The sequence below is a fragment of the Sitodiplosis mosellana genome, unplaced genomic scaffold, assembly GCF_009176505.1.
Source record: "Sitodiplosis mosellana isolate CC-2019 unplaced genomic scaffold, AAFC_SMos_1.0 Smas_scaffold_6160, whole genome shotgun sequence".
Classification (NCBI taxonomy): Eukaryota; Metazoa; Arthropoda; class Insecta; order Diptera; family Cecidomyiidae; genus Sitodiplosis; species Sitodiplosis mosellana.
Genome location: NW_022601401.1, coordinates 15615 through 32823, shown reverse-complemented (window position 1 = coordinate 32823; position 17209 = coordinate 15615). Strand labels below are relative to the sequence as shown.

The window sequence follows — 17209 nt, the reverse complement described above, 5'->3', positions numbered from 1 at the left end:
TATCCGTGCCTTACGAAATGCTGAGATGCTCAGCAATCTTAAAACACGTGTTTGTGTATAACAGCAACTTAAATGACAGTTGTTATTCGCTGCAACTTCAGAGCAAAACATCTTCTCAGTTTAAACATATCGCAATATTTTTTAACGTCAAACCGATTTCCAACAAAAATGTGCCGGCCAAATTACCGTGTAAGTCCATCCAATTTCAATGATTTCATCTTTATATTTCCAATAAATTGCCATTGACAATTTTTCAATCAATTAATCGAATATTTTCAATCAATTTCATTTTACATTTTGTTTAGATATTACTACACATCGCGACTTTGATGACAATCGCTCTTCTTTGGATCATCCTGCCACCATTGGAAAATATGGACGATTTCGATGATGACGGATCTAATTCAATGTCATTGTTGGCGCATTATTGCCTGAGTGTCATCTTAACGTTTGTCTACGCTCTATTCTTCATTAAACAATTTTTAATTGGTTCAAACTATTGCATTCGAAGAAGTAGATTCTGCTCAGGGAGTGTAACTCCGAGGAGGAGGAATGGTGAGGAGGTGAATGAGGAGGAGGAGAGCGCTGAGGAGGTTCCTCCTCCTCACATGAGGAGGAAATAAAAATTACCAAAATTGAGGCATATAAATTTATTTTAAACACTTCTATTGATGTTGATCGTAGTTTTTTATCGTTGGCATCCGTTCCAAATCAATAAAAGTGTTTAAAATAAATTTATATGCCTCAATTTTGGTAATTTTTATTTCCTCCTCATGTGAGGAGGAGGAACCTCCTCAGCGCACTCCTCCTCCTCATTCACCTCCTCACCATTCCTCCTCCTCGGAGTTACACTCCCTGATTGTGCTGTTTATTTCATTTTTATCACCAATTTCTAAAATGGTTAATCGAAATCGTAGGCATAGTTTCATTGCTAACGATAATATTAATTGCATCGAAATCATATCTCATGATACCAAACAAATCCACCTTCTATAGAATGTTTGGTTTGGCGGAAATTGTTTTACTTTTCCGTACACACCGTGTCAAGGAAAAGTATAGGAATTGGTCCCGAAAACTTTTTTCACAAAATTGGTTTAGATCATCATAAAAACTCATGAAACGCGTAGAAAACCACTTTTTGGACACTTTTCCGTTCGTGTGCCGTTGTCGTTGTCGTTGTCGTTGTCGTTGTCGTTGTCGTTGTCGTCGTCGTTGTCGTCGTCGTCGTCGTCGTCGTTGGTGTTTGTTAACTCGATAGCTCAAAAAATAATTGAGATAATCAAAATCTGGAAATGCCAAAAGTTTTGTATCCGAAAAACTTAGTTCAAGTTGGAAGATGAGCCATTTTCGATTTGATCCTGGGGTACTTGCCCTAAGAAAAACCTCAAAAAATTGACACTTTTGTATGGGAGGTACCTGTAAATCGACTCCGATTGGCTTCAAACTTTCTGGGATTTCATTTTTTGGGAGAAAAATAAGATTCTGAAAATTTGAAATCAACCGGAATCGATTTACGGGTACCTCCCATACAAATTTTTTGAAATTTTGACTAAAATTACCGATTTTTGGACAATTTTGTATGGGAGGCAGCGCCGTAGCCAGAAAAAAAAATTGGAGGGTGCAAAATCGAAATTTTTCTTCTGTTGCACCTTTGAAACCCGATTTTGCACCCGATTTTGTTGCACCTTTGAAATTTTTGGAGGGTGCAATGCACCCATTGCGCCGGCCTGGCTACGGTGCTGATGGGAGGTACCCGTTAATCGATTCTGATTGATTTCAAATTTTCAGAATCTTATTTTTTCTCCAAAAAATGAAAACTCAGAAAGTTTGAAGCTAATCGGAGTCGATTTACGGGTACCTCCCATACAAAAGTTTCGAAATTTCTTCTAAACGTAAAATAACGGTCTTTCTCATTTTTTTGTTATTGTTGAAACATTTCAATCAAAACACTTTTCTTTACGTGCTGAAATTTATTTTCACGGCAGAAATTATTGTTTACATGGAATTTTGATAATTTTTTGTAATGCTGTGTAATGATGTTGGACAAAAACGGTAAAAAAAATTATTATTATTTCAAGAAAATTCACAAAAAATAACCAAAAGTACCTATGGACAACGCAGGCCAACGGTACGGAAAAGTTTGGGATTACCAATGTAATTCTTTTTATTATTTATTATTACTAACATTGCATTTATTTCTTTTTGAAATCGGTTGCCGTAGTGTGTCATTCCGAAGCTCTTAGAACTGATGGCCAGGTCATCCGATCGAAATTTTGCTTGTATAAATTGTAAAATGAATTGTGATTGGTGAAATAAATAATAATAACACGCGGTGATATGAAAAAGAGGTTTTTTTTTCTTTTCAACTATTGTGTTTCTGATTACATGTAAGAATATTTGGCTGGGTTCAATCTTTAAATTTGATTGGAATTGGTGTTGGATTCTTGATCCGTTGCGCGATAGCTTGATCTTGAATGTATTCCCACGGAATCTATAGCCTAGACCCATTACCACATTGCATGAACATGCAAAACTCCCAGCTGTAAATACAAGAGTTGAAAGTGAAACACCGGACAATTGTTCATTATGTAATTTTTTTTGTTGTTTATTAATTTGCATCATTATTTAACATGATAAAATGTTTTTTCTTGTTTCATTAATACCATCAATTCTTTTTTCCAAAATAGATCATAAATGATATCATTGTAAGTATGAATGAAGTGTCGGAAAAAAGAATCTATGAGACAAACTGGGAGGAAGAAAAAGTTATAGATATTATAACGAGGAAATAACTAGAAAGTGCATTGTTTTATAGTGAATTAAATGAAATAATCCAAGATAATGATCGATTGAAAATTGAAATACAACTAAACGAACCAATTAAAATCATATTACAAAATTGGATTTGTTTTTCGCTGCATTTCCATTGACATGCATGGTCATAAAAACAACACAAAATTCATATCTTCCTCAAAAAATCCAATTCTAGACTGAGTTCAATTTTGAATTTTTTTTTTCTTATTCACATGCAATCATCTTGTGTGTCGCATTAAATTCTACATATTTTTTTGTTGTTGTTGTTATTATTCATGTTTCATTCAAATAATACTAAATGAAAAAAGCTTAATTTGAAATGAAATTACGAGCTCACGCATTTGCATGTGAACTGCTTTCGAATATGCCCTCCGATCATGCAATCTATTTTTTTTCTTCAAAAATTCAAGCCAATCTGTTGCTTCTATTCTCCTTGATTTGCATGTGGTTTTTCTTGATTTTGGTTTTATTTGTGTTCTTATATAGATTTTTATCAATCAATAACTTGATTACATAAAGTTCTTTTTTCATCTTTCAAAAAAAGTAATCTAATAGAAATTTGTAGAAAAGAGAAGATAAAATTCTTCGAATAAAATTTCCTTGTTTTCACGTTAACGTTTTACTATCATTGTTTTTTTTTTTTTTGCTCAATATGCCAATATTACTTTTTTTTTCATTTTTAGTTCAGAAACTGAGAGATGATTAGCTCTAGTTATAAATGAAGTATTGTTTTGAATGTATATTTTATATTGTTTGTCCACGGGGATTTTCCATCAAAAATGTGGAAAATCAAAAAAGATTAAACTGAATATTTTTCTTTAAAATTCTTTTTCTATGTCTTGGAAATAAACTAATCGATTGCAATTTATCTGCGACTCGTTTGTTTCCAATGTGTTGTTGATGTTGTTGTGTTTGTTGCATTTCGCATCTTCCATTTAGTTTTGCAGTGGTTTGAGGTATATTGGTTTCGAGTTCAAATGAATTCAATCACGATAGTGCAACATTTCGGGTTTGATATGACCGCCATCGCCCTCAGATACGAAACGCTTGCGTCCTCTGTTCAAAGAGAAAAAAAAAGATAAATAAAAATAATTTTAATATAAAAAATAATTCTAAAATCAAAGCCATAGTCTCAGCAAATGAAAGAAGTTGGAACAAACGTCAGCTACCAAGAGTAAACGATCTCGATTCTTCAAAAGTCACGAATTTATCAAGAATGCAACAACAATAAATTGTGCTCACCATTTAAATCTCTCACCATAACAATTGAAACTAGTTGCCGTTCGCATAGCACATTATAAATATTATGACATTTACGAGTTAAATATGAACACAATATTTTCCGCATTTTATTTCGAAATCGCGAATTGATTTGATGTGCAATGTGCATTCGTTCATGACATCATCAGTACATAAATGAAATTCTAATAAAATTTTGATTTTTATCGAAATAGCCATCGCTGAATATCGTGAATAACAAAAATACATCACATTACATTACAATGTTGCTCACAACAATCAACCATACAATGGGAGAAAAATCGTGGCGCACTTTATGGTACTTATGCAACATGCATTTGAAGTCATTGCACTCGCGCGAGCCTCGAAAACTAGTTACACATTACGTTAAGTTCATGCTCCGTATATATTATCTCTATCTGCAAAAGCCAACCTAGTTTGTAGAATGAGCTATGCAAAAACAAATGGCTCTACGGTTGCCATAGATTTGACATCACAGCCCACAACTGTGCACATAACAACGCTGTTTCTTTTAAAGTGCGTTTCGTTCATTTTCAAATGTTTTGACATGTTCAATCAAATTGCATAAACCAAGTGCCAGTGAACTCGAGCAAACACACATTTAATAACCGTCAAAGCAATTTGCACACATTAGATTTGATCGGCAATTTTCCAGCACACATACATCGCAATATAATGAAAATATGGTGAGAGAGAGAGAGAGAGAGAGAGAGAGAGAGAGAGAGAGAGAGAGAGAAAGAGAAAAAAGGCACACACCATTTGGCCAAAACGAAACAGGCCAATGAACGTATGCCATGGCTAATGCTGCCGCCGTTGCCGCACAAAATTTCGAAAGTTCGATTTTTTTGGGCGGTGTGATTGTTTTGTTAATTTCTTCCAATTTGTTTCCGCTCAATGAATTGTGCGTGTAATGCAATCGTGATGGAAAGGGGAATGAAACTGTCGAGATGAAAAAGCACATTACACCAATTACTTTTATATAATGTCATCTTTCGTTCAATTTGCGGCGACGAGTGTACGATGTGCAAAAAAAGTAAGGAGAAAAAAAGATAAAATACGTCAAACATCTAGTTTATATTGGATAACGAAAGAAAAAAAAATGCAGCCATTTGTTATCTCTTCTTCTTTTTGTTTCTTTCGTGAGTGTGTGTGTGTGTGTGTGTGCAAATGAATGTATTTGTTATTTCATCACGAAAAATTGGCGTTTGAGTGTGAACATTCGTTCGTTGCGCTCATTTGACGTCGCCGATATTTGTTAGTGCTACTCTCTTGTGCGGCAGTAGAGCGGTCATCAACCTCATGACACGCATTCATTTCACTGAATTAAAAAAAAATGAAAAAAAGAGAAAAGACCCAACAGTAAACAATGTATATATGCTCGAAACCACTTTGGCATCATACTATGCTATTTACTTATGTGTGTCTTCAATGTAGTTTTCTTTTTAGTCTTGAAGTTTTCAAGTACTCTTCCAGCACACAATTTCATTGTAAAAGTCAAACTATTTTTATTGCATCTAGCAGAAATGAATTCGAGTATTTGACCGAAAATGTAGGTTGCTGCAAAAATGTGTTTGGGTATGAGCAAGCGCCATAAACAGAATCATATGATTCAATCGATTTGTAGATTTTCTCACTCTCGCCACTAGTACGACCACTTTGAAATATATCGTATAGTTCTTGTTTTTGAACGGCAGCAATGGCGATAAAAATACACAACCAGCAATTTTATCGAATGATTTGATCATTTTTTTCTCTATGTATTTCTATTCCTGAATCTTGGCTTGAATGAGATGCCAAACCATTCAAAAAAGTAAATAAATTTTGTGTAAGATGAAAAAAAAAGAAGTAGACAGAGACGAAATGGGTTGAAGTGGGTTGAAGTGATAAACGAATGAACGAACGAGCAGTGCATTGACACTGTTACATAATAAATTTTCGTTCACTGTACTACGTGAATGTTTTCAGTGAACGGGCATACACACAGTCTCATTTCCAATAGTGTGGTCGCGCATGTGAAAATGAGACAGCACTATGCGATGATGTTGCACTAAAAATACAAAGCGCCACATGTTTTTTTTTTCTGCTGTGATACGTAATCGAATTGATTAGCAAATATGGTAAGAAGGCAGAAAACAACACACACACACACACACAACAACAACAACTCAAGCTGTGAATCGTTTTGCGACCCGAATGCAAAAAATGCATTTTTATTTACTATTTGATGTGCATTTTTGAGGTAAATGACCGCTCATGAGCTGAGTGACTCTCTTACTATGTGTTCACGTTGTTTTCATCGAAAATGTATGGGTAAAATTGTATGGTTAGAGCAAGACATATGTGCCTATAAGGTGCGAGTACAAATCGAACAAATGAATAATGAAGCGACTATTTTGCATGTTTTTTTTTCTTTTCAAAAAAAACTATGGAAAAAGTATACACATACAGACACATACAACAAATAAATCAAACAATTTTTAAAGCCACTCCAATATAATTCAATTGTTTGGTGTGATTCGATTGAGGTTTCAAATTGCGATACATATGCCAAGTTGTGCATTAGAATGTCTAGCTTCAAATTGAACAGCAAGAAAATATCGAATTGATATGCGCTTGCCTTCAAAGCCTTGAATGCCTATGTGTATTTTGTCGAATGCATTGCGTGCATATATACACACTATCGCACTGTCGACTGCGACCATTTGCACGTATATCGTTTGGCGTGTTTGTTTCAGCATACAAAACAAGAAGATTAGATGTGATTTTGCACGTAGGCAGTTCACAGGGTGCCACAGAAAACGTAGCTCATTCTATAAATAACATGTGCAATGTTGTTGTGGGTCAGTTTTCTATAGCAAATTTGCAAATTTTCCACACATACACATTTTCTTTGTAGTTCAACGTACTCGATCAATACCTTGTGCTTAGTGTTTGTAGGTCTTTCAACGAAAGACATGATCTATGACAATAACAGAAAAAAACATTTTAAATTGTGAAAAATAAAATTCGCGCTCTCTCGCTCTTTCTCTCTTTCACGCTCGCTTGAATAATTAATAGAGATAAGTAGCTGCACTGTTTAGACTCGCACTTAGATATATTTTGTAAAATAGAAATATAGTGAATATGAAAAAAGAGCAGCGAACGACAAACAGCTAAGTCGTTAGTTTGGCGTTGGGTGCGAATAGTAGAAGTGGCACCCGTAAATGAGCTCGTTTGAAAGAAAAGAAGACAGAGAAAGGTAATGTATATCGTTTGAGTCGTGAGTTCAATGACCAAATAACCTTAAAAGCGGAGAGCAGTTGCAGTAGCACACGACACACAGCTACAAATTACATAAAAAAGACTTGATGATTCGTTGTTGTTGTTGTTGTTGTTGTTGCTGCTGCTGCTGTGGCTTGGTTTCGCAAAATGAAAATCATCGTTTTGTTTGTTCTCACATAATGCCATTCCCGTTGTGAACAATGTTACAAACCCGATATGCGTTACAGATCGTGTGGGCACAGAGAGCACATTTTTACTTTCACTTGTCAGAGACAGATTATTACTACTTTTATCGCGCCGCACAATTAAAAGGCACGCAAAACGAAACGCGAATAGCTTGATGCCGAAGCGTTCAATGTGTGGTTAAATGATCGTTTTGGAAAAAAAGAAGGTTTATTGTTACCAACTGTTTTGTATGTGGCTGGTATATTCAATGCAATACAATATAATACCATTTTCGATTGGGAATGAGATGCACTTTTCGAATGAATGGATATGGAGTGTACGGTCGTGTGCTGGGGCTTGTGTGTTACGTTGCAGCCCTGCATTTTTGTTATTGTTGTTGTTGGAAAGTTACCGTCTCATTATTTGTTCGCAAGAGTTGAACGATAGACGCCGACAACTAGAATTCCAGGGCCTGTTTCTCACTCACTATCGATCGAACGATCTAAAGTTCGGAAATATTTTTTTCCATAAATAAAGTAATGATGACTATCTCATGTTGATTTCTATTTTGTCTCGGCTACGACGTAAAAACTAACCTAAAACAGAGAAAATGTGATTCTATTCACATTTGTGAATACGATCTATCGATGGATGACATCGGCAAATGCAAACCCATTGCCTATTAAATAAAGTTGAGTACATGTGCAAATGCAATGCACATGGTAGGAGTACAGCATTGCTAACGTGCATTTTTGGTGCTGCCTTTTTTGCTATGTGTTTGGTGCTCACCTTTCGGCTCGAAACTCGTTGATTACACTAAAGCCATAGACGAATATTTGTTCGGGAGTATTTTCCAGTACACCGTATTTTTCGAGCATCGGTATAAATCTTCACGCAAAATTTATAGCCCAGCAATTAAGTTTCGATCGCAAATAAGAAAAATAGATATTCCAAGTACACTCGGCAATTTGCAATTTGTTCATGGATGATTATCATCCGGCATTTGGATGTAGCATGAATAGACAATGGACCTATGTGCGTGGCTACTAAGCACCAATATAAATCGGAGAAGAAAAGATAACATACACATTTAAATGCATCAAGAGTTGCTTGAGATTAGTTTCTATTTTTTTGTGCCCAGCATTTCTGCAGCCATAATACGATTCAAAGTCGCTATTTCTCTCTGGCATTATTTATGTACCGTTTTTCGCATTTGACTTTTCCAATTACGACAATATTTCATCTGCCGCATTTGGAAGGAAAATGTTATCGCAAATGTTCGTAGAGCAAAAAAGATCAGTTTGGGTCGTTCCATTTTATCGACGATTTAATAAACTAAAAAATATTAACGAACACACAACACAAGGAAACAAGGAGTTGTGTAAATGCAATTTGAAAAACCTCTATCTCACTCTATCTCCCGGTGTCGGTATGCCTTTCAATGTGTGTGGGACTAAAAAAATGGTCTAACTAAAATATTGTGCGAGAGCCACACGGCTGAAATGAGAAATAAACAACTAGTTCACATTGAAATATATAAATCGATAAGTTTTTGTTGCGCGTTAGTTGTGTCCGTTACACTGAGGAATTACCTCGAATTGTACGCCGTAATTGCATCGAACTTGAGTATTGTGCATTGTGTGGCGTTACATGAGAATGAAACAAGTGTGAGTGAGTGAGCGGACGAGCGTATGAATGCTACGGCGAAAAATACGATAAATGGATGTCGGTTTTCATTTCATGGTTTCTTTTAAGCCGATAAATTTATAAATATATATCTGCGGAGTACAGTAGAAAAGGTGAAAAATATGAAATGTCAGAGAGAAGAAAATAGTTTTTTTTTTCATTTTCAAAAGTAACAAACAATAATGAAACGATCCACAATTCGCGTTCTATTCATTGTGCTAAAATATTTCAACGTCTTAGTAGCTGTTTGGTTGTACCAGTCAAATCTCAATGAAAAACACAATTTAAAAAAATGAATATAAAATATCTGTATACGTACCTAGTTGGCATTGTTTTAATGGACTTTTCCGATAAGAATCCTGCACGACCGCAACGTTCAATGAAGCGATCAAGCATGATATAAGCAAGTGGAATGTCCAAAACAATATCAGGCATGTCATCGTAAACACGTTGGAATCCCTGTAATTAAACAAAATCGCAATATTTTGTATGAAAAATCATTTTAAAATATATATTAATGCCAATTTCCAAAAAGAAAATGCAGGTGATTTACTTACTCGTTCCATTTGAGCCGGCAAAATGAGACATGCTTCATCCATAGCTTTAAGCAATGTACACATTGCTTCCTCGGTTTGTTGATTAACCGATTCCATTGCTATGAGAATCGCTTCGTACACCAACTCGTGGTGATAATGCGGCACTTCAAGTGCACGCAAACAACGAGCAGCTTCGTCAAAGTCACGCGATGAAATGTACTCCTTCAAAAGTAGTGTCATTTGCTTTGTAATATTTTTGACTGGTCGCAACGGGCCAGCTTTACCCCAAATGTTATCCAAATGTGCCCAACCTTGTTTCAGTGACAATAATGCGTCGGCACGCTTTAGAGCGGCCAATGCATACTCGTTCAACTGATCGACGTTATCTGGGTTGGTAACGTATTTCGGTGCCAAACAATCGTCGGCCACCGATCGAGCAATGAAATTGCCAAGTAAAGTTGGAGCTTCTGGTGTATCCAATATTAAATCTGGCAAATTCGTTAAAAGCAAGTCGTAACCTGGGGGAAAAATGAGAGGGGAAGACAGAAAAACACAAAAATCCAAATTTTGCATTTAATTGCATAGTTGCAGATTTTCTTAATTCCAATTTCTACGAGAAACACAAATCGATAATGTTTTGGGCTGTAATATACGAAATGAATTCATTGGATGGACGTAAGGTTGCTTGGCATTTATTATTGGATTTCGTGCTTTAAAATTAAAATCAAACGAAACAATGTGGGTACTAAATAAAGTAAAGACCGCTACAATGAAAAGGCATCGAAAAGTGCACGGAACATTGAAACAAATATTGCGGCAAAATAGAAATATTTACTTGTTAAGATTATATAATCACGTTTTTATTTTTTCTACGCAGAGCAAACACCAACACATCGAAATACCGAGACGTTGCCTTGTTCGAACATTGCTCCGCAAGAACAGACACTCATTAGTCGGTATAGATTAAAAGAGTATTATGTCGTTATTTTTTGCACGAATACGTGTGTATCCAATCGAAAATGAATAGTGAGAGGAGTGCGAGAGATAGAGAGAGAAAAATGTAGTGCCATTTTCTCTCTATAAATTGACTATTGTGTTGAATGCCATTAATTGTACTTGCTTTCAACAAGTGTTCAAGTAATTGAATCTGATTGCATTGTTTCTGATTGAAGTCCCATCTGTACTCCAATTCAAATCATTGAATCAGTGTTTCTATTTATTTTTGCTCTGAATGACAATTGAGTCACAATTCCGGCAAATGGAGAAGAGTTTGATTTTGATCGAAGGAATTGTGAAAGCCTATTTATTTATCTACACTTGGTGGATTTCAGTTTATTATTATAGCCATTGAGTTATTGAACGCCTTATCAGGACACACCTGAGCATATAGAGTACATGCTTGCGATGAGCATATTAAAAATCGTTATCAATTCATTTCTATCGTGCCGATTTCTCCACTACATAAAAATTGCTTGAAAATTGATTTTTCGCGTTTTGTTTGTGTGCAAAAAAGACAGTATATCGTACGAATAGTGGGAATACAATATTGAAAATTACCTCACCAAACTAATAAAATGGAAATGAAATTGAAATCTCAAAGCCAATTCATAGTCACACAATCGCGATTAAATACACCGATTTTTTTATAATTTATTTCGCCTCTTTTTGCGCACCAAACACAGCGCGTAAAATAAGAGGAGTGACTGTGTAAACAACGTCGGCAAAAGCAGTAAAAAGGAAACACACAAAAACAATCGAAATCTGTTGTTTACACACTGCGCGAACATTAAAAATAGAAGCAATACATGAAATTGCTTCGATTACCATCGCAAAGCGTAAATATTTTGCGCTCGCAAAATTGAGCTGATTTCCTTAGTTTTCATGCGATGACCAACCTCGCACTCTCTCTCTCTCTGTGTGTCGCTTTCCAGAGTTCTCTTTCTTTTGTGTATGCTATCGGTAATGATTATTCTTTGGGTGTGATTAATTTGCGCTCCCTGCATCTAATATGTTATGAGGGTGTTGGAACATAGATTGGAATTTCACTTCACCTATTTTATGTATGTGCATTTAAAGTGCATTTCTGAACGACAGTGCTGAGTTTGTCGACGGCAAAACATCAAGAATATGTATATCATATGGAAATTTCCATAATTTGAATGTCGACAAAACTTAAATTAACGAAACATAGACAAGCCGGCAGTATGGGATGAAGTGTGCCAGACTTATTTCCAAATATTTATGTTAACAAATACGCTGTGACGATACAATTCAGCGGTATGATTTCATTATTTGATCGATCCATAATAATGTTTTTGTTGGAATAGGACGAACCAGAATTTACGCAGTTTCTAAAAAATTTGACGCGAAGCATCCAAAACACATACAACTACACGTACACATCTTCTCTGAATTCGTACTGTCGCTTTCTCTCTTTCTAACATTCGAATTCATGAAACAAGAGAGTTGAAATAAATTCGGAGCCGAATGACAATGCCTAACAAAATAAAACTGTCGCGTTCACTCCCCGTCCCTAGAAATGCTAGAATGCAGACCAATTCATACGTTGCCATCCATCAAAAATATGCAGCACGGGAATGAAAATGAAAATGAAATTAAATAGAAATGTCTATCGAAAAGGGGCAACACACACCATGTTTTACGAACAGTTAAGTTAACATGCAAAACATATACCTATCTGAATATAGAGAGTTGGGAATCGGTAGACACGGCTTCCGCTGCCCCTGCCGCTGCCGTTTCCACCGTTGTGTGTAGTGAGCAGCGAAAGAGACATACATTTGCGTGAAAATATCTTCCAAATCATATGTTGTGTTGTTGGTATGAAACTCGTATATCGAGGCGAGGCGAGACCAAGCCGAAACAAAACAGAGAAAATCAACAGCCAAATTCAACCACAGCCAAATGCCAACAAGCAAATCCACACAACCACATTCTCGCTTTTTCGTTCAGCGCGGAATCGAACCGTCAAATGCGATTTCATTCTGATGAATTCTATTGTCTTATTTTTTCCGCAACATTTATCCAAAATCCCGTGTGAAAAATTTGTGACTGACTAGCCAGCCGTCTAATTTCGGACTTTTTGGCTGACTATCAGTAACTAAAAGTGATTATCTCGAACAAAATATTTGACTGTAGTCAACTTCAGTTATAGTCATCTAGTAGCCAAAAAGTCCGAAATTAGACGGCTGGCTGAAAGAATAACTAAAAGTGATTATTTCTATACAACATTCTTGAATTCAATCAACTTAGCCTGCAGCTACATACAACTGAATGACTGTCAGTCACTTTATTTGCACACGGGATGGCATAAGAAAACAATAAACATGAAGAACGACAAGAGTACAACAGAAAACAGCACGGCGATAACGAGCAAGCACAGCCATTTTTATACGAACATACACGAATAGCTCTTCGACTTCGAAGAGCTGTGTATATGTGCTTGTGCGTGTGTATGTGTATGTTCATGTACGTGTAAATTTGTGTACGTACATGAATTGACCTTCAAAATATTGCCTGCTGTTTGAACAAATACTGACGCAGCCATATGCACAACAACACTATAACACCGATTTCCATGAGGCTTCATGAAGAGAGTGAGATAAAGGCACAAAACGCGCATTTACCGACAAACATAGGAAAGCGTTCGGAAACCGAATGAAAAAAGAAACCAAATGCTCAAAAGCCAAAGCAGCAGCAACAGCAGAAAAAAAAAATTGTAATGGTTAAAAGCGGTTGTCTCGACAAGAAAGTGGAGAGAACGACACAAACACGAACAACAACAGAATAAATATGGACGAATCAACATGCAATTGCTTGCAGGCTGTGTGTCTGATTTCAGTGTTACAAAAATAAAATTTGTATGCATATTCTGCGCCACAGTTGCGCGACTTGTTTCACTGTCTTCGAAACAAAATAAAGGCATCTTCCTCACTCTCAAAAGACGGACGAGATACTGCATATATATTAATTGATGCCTATGCAAATGCATACATTTCTGTAGTAAAGCGAAGACCCAAAGAGAAGCACATTCAGCAGAAAAAAAAATGAAAGAAGTTTTTCTGCTTACTCAGTTTTGCGTTGCGCTTCGGTCTTCTCTTGAATGCGAAAAAAAGTATCTTTCCACTCAGACGGACTGCTGCCGTTTATGCGCTCTCGCCACAAAAAGAGACGCAGTAAAAAAGTGTATCGTTATGTGCAACATATTAGCACATACAATTATGGCTGGCATTGAAGTATTGCCTACATTAATTCAGGCAAAATGCAAAATACAGTAAATGCATGATATGGTTTTGTTAGATGTAAGGCACATCTAGAGACTGATTGATCAAAATTGAATCAACGCAACGTATCGCACGCCACTTCCATCCGCAGAAGAAAGGGAAAACTGACATTTCTACAACATCTACAACTATTGCTTTATATCTACTCTACACTCAAAATCTCCTATTGATTTTGTGCATTTGCCTGCAAAAATGGCAATTAAACGATTAAATCGAAAATAATTATGTAGCTCACTTACCCTTGGCGATATCTCGTAAGGTTACAATCCGTGCGTAGAGATCAGAAATAAGCACCGAGACCATTTCGCGTTGTGAATCTTTGTGATCCAGTGCAATTTGTACTGAGTAAGTGGTGACTAATGGTCGCAACGAACCCACAATAATTTCGTCAAGGCTGATAGCCACTTCATTTGTATCACCATGCTCGAAATACTCCAAAATGATTGGTTCAATCATTTTGAAAAATTCTTCGGGTGTCGTTTCAGCGATCACTTCTTTGAGTTCGATGTTACCATCATTCACTTCTGTTGGATCGTAATTTGGATCATTGCGATCCATTTCCAATGGCTCTTCGAGAATTTCCGAGCCTGGTAGACCCCAAACACCTTTACCACCGCCGCCATTCTTTTTTGGTAAGCCACGACCATGCCCATTGCGCGATCGTCTTGAATTCTTCCATCTCCGTTGCGGTGCAATGAATCCATTCAACGATCCATTCACATGATGATTTGGCTGACCCTCGCGACTATTCTGGCGTGCAATTTTCTTCAAACGCTTCTTTCCTTCGGCCGGTGGCGACGGTTTCTTCATGGCAGCCGTTCCATTATCGCCATTTGCCGTTCCATTGGCAACAATTCCATTCTCATTCTTTGGGCTGCCACTCAATACGACTTCGTCGATTGGCACGTTTTCAATTTCCATTTTTACAGAGAAAAAAACTTCTTCTCACTCTATCCCTCTTTCGTTCAGCTCACAATTTCAACCCTCACAAGCACACTATTTATTATTATTAATTTATTTTTAAACGCTTAAATTGTTCTTAATTATCGGTTTGGTTAACAGGCTTATTATTTTTTCTAAATATTATTTATATTTTTCGAAATGACTATAAGCGCGACGTGTTTTATTAAAGAATGGTTTTTTATTCGGCTAGTCACAGCACGGAAGAAAGTCAAACGAATACGTCTGCTTTTGCTTCACGCAAGTATGTGTGCGTCGACAAAATTTCACAAGTGCGTATTGCGACTGACTATGTGAGATTATACCGGTTTAATGTATATGTTATTTTATTTTACGTATTCGATGATTTTAAATGGTTTGTATGAGTTGTTCCTTTTTTTACACACAATTTACGGTTTTTTTTTTAATTCAATTTCACGAGATTCACTTTTTATTTGTGAAGAATAAAAATTGAATCTCGTTTCAAAATGCTTAAACACCAATGCTACGTGGAAAATGTTTCTAAAGATGCGCCTAAAATAACATCCAACAACAAAAAATTATTCGGTAAACTCTGATGGAGAGCGGATTTTTGCGATAGCGAAAACGTTGAAATTTTTGGTTATTGCGTATTTTCTTTCGTCGCCCGTTGTGTATTTTGTGTTCCGCCTATACTATAAAATGTGTGTGGATAATGAGGAAAAAAGTGTGATTCTCTCTTTGCGTTTTTTTCACTGCTCGGTGAGACTTCAGCTGGTATAATGTGCTATATTAATCAAGTCACACACTCAGTTGGTTATCCGCGTTTCGTATTTACAAACAACACTCCGTATGGTCGGCCGTCGAATAATAATATTTTGGTTCGTTTTGATACATTTTGTTCGGTTCGTCAGAGAGACGACGACGCATCAGCCAGATGCGAAATAGTGGTGTGATCCGCACCGTTTACGACCTCCGCTTGTGTGTGTGTGTGTTAAGTTTCTACTGTATAGCTGTCTCTGTTATCTGCTCAGCTTTTGGCAATGCGTGAATGCGTGTCCAAATGAGAGGAAAATATATTTTAACTGACAAACTGTGCGGTTCCGTAGCCATTTACACGTCTGCTATAGCGTCAATCGAAATCTACACCCAAATATGCAATAAACTGGTTCTCCGCAGTAACTACGTTTTATTTTGTGTGCGGTTGCGCTTGTGAATACGGTAACTGTATGGCTTACCCGATGCAACTCGTCGAAAAAATTGTTCAGCATAAACTGTCAAGGAATAACTTTTTTTGTCAGTGAAAACTACCGAACGATTCTAATTGTGTAATACATTTGAGATGATTTATGGTAGAATTCTTCATTTCAGGCTCGTAATGAAGGCATTAGTTGATTTTTCTCGATTATTACAACAAAAAATCTGAAAAAAACATCAGCCGGTGATATATTTTCCAAACTGGTATAAAACTGTGCGTTGTAAAACGAGCACAGTAAATGTTTTTGTTTCCACGTGCATCAGCTGGGGCATGTTGACGTTCACGTAGGCAATTCAAACAAAGTCATCATTTTTGCAATACAAAAATTGAATATTTGCGATGAGTCTCACAATGTTTGGTTTAGATTTTTTAAATCAATGAATTCGAATCAATATCTTTTGGTGACTTTATTCGAACATTTAATAAGTCCATGTAGATAATGATATTGTTGTTGTTGTTATCGCTGATCGAACGAATTCTCGAACATTCCATCTGCGCAGACTGGCACAAAACGCCGTTGCACGTTTGGTTTGTGGTGCGTCCAAAAGCCGACACACATCCGCAATCTTACTGTTGATATGAATAAATGTTCCGCAACAACGCTTGCACCTCGAACCGTTTCCATTTCCAAACCACGTACATCCGACGAAGAAATTTTTCGATAGAATTTCGTTTTTTTTTTGTATGGAATATTCTAGATTTGAACTGAAACTAGAGGTGGGCTGGGGAAAAAAGTCGATGGAATTTTCCACAAAGGAATAAATGTCTTCTTCGCCCTCTTTTTCTAGTTCAACCATGGTCATAAACTTTCATATTGTGTTTGGGTGTTTGACCATGTATGACGATAGAAAATAGCATTTAGATGAGTGCATATGTTTTGGTGTTCTTTTATTCAAAACATAATACGGCAGTAGATCAATAAAAATCGAAAATGAGAAAACACAATACCCTAACAAAGAAATTCTTTTGCTCCAAATGATTTTTCAACATTTATCTTTTTTGCAGTGAAG

The 17209-nt window shown here is 36.3% G+C and overlaps 1 protein-coding gene and 1 long non-coding RNA gene across 2 annotated transcripts; both read right to left on the bottom strand.

Annotated features, from left to right (window-relative positions):
- Positions 1-3262: 3262 nt before the first annotated feature.
- Positions 3263-16754, bottom strand: LOC129574275 (programmed cell death protein 4). Its single transcript, XM_055456057.1, has 4 exons — positions 14263-16754; positions 9744-10240; positions 9506-9645; positions 3263-3870 (listed from the first exon to the last, which is right to left on the bottom strand). The coding sequence occupies exons 1-4, from the start codon at positions 14942-14944 to the stop codon at positions 3798-3800; spliced, it is 1392 nt and encodes a 463-aa protein (XP_055312032.1). The 5' UTR covers positions 14945-16754; the 3' UTR covers positions 3263-3797.
- LOC129574277 (uncharacterized) lies at positions 6466-9498 on the bottom strand. The gene is made up of 2 exons (XR_008688673.1): positions 9093-9498; positions 6466-8997 (listed from the first exon to the last, which is right to left on the bottom strand). It is a non-coding gene; the product is annotated as an uncharacterized LOC129574277 (long non-coding RNA).
- Positions 16755-17209: the final 455 nt, after the last annotated feature.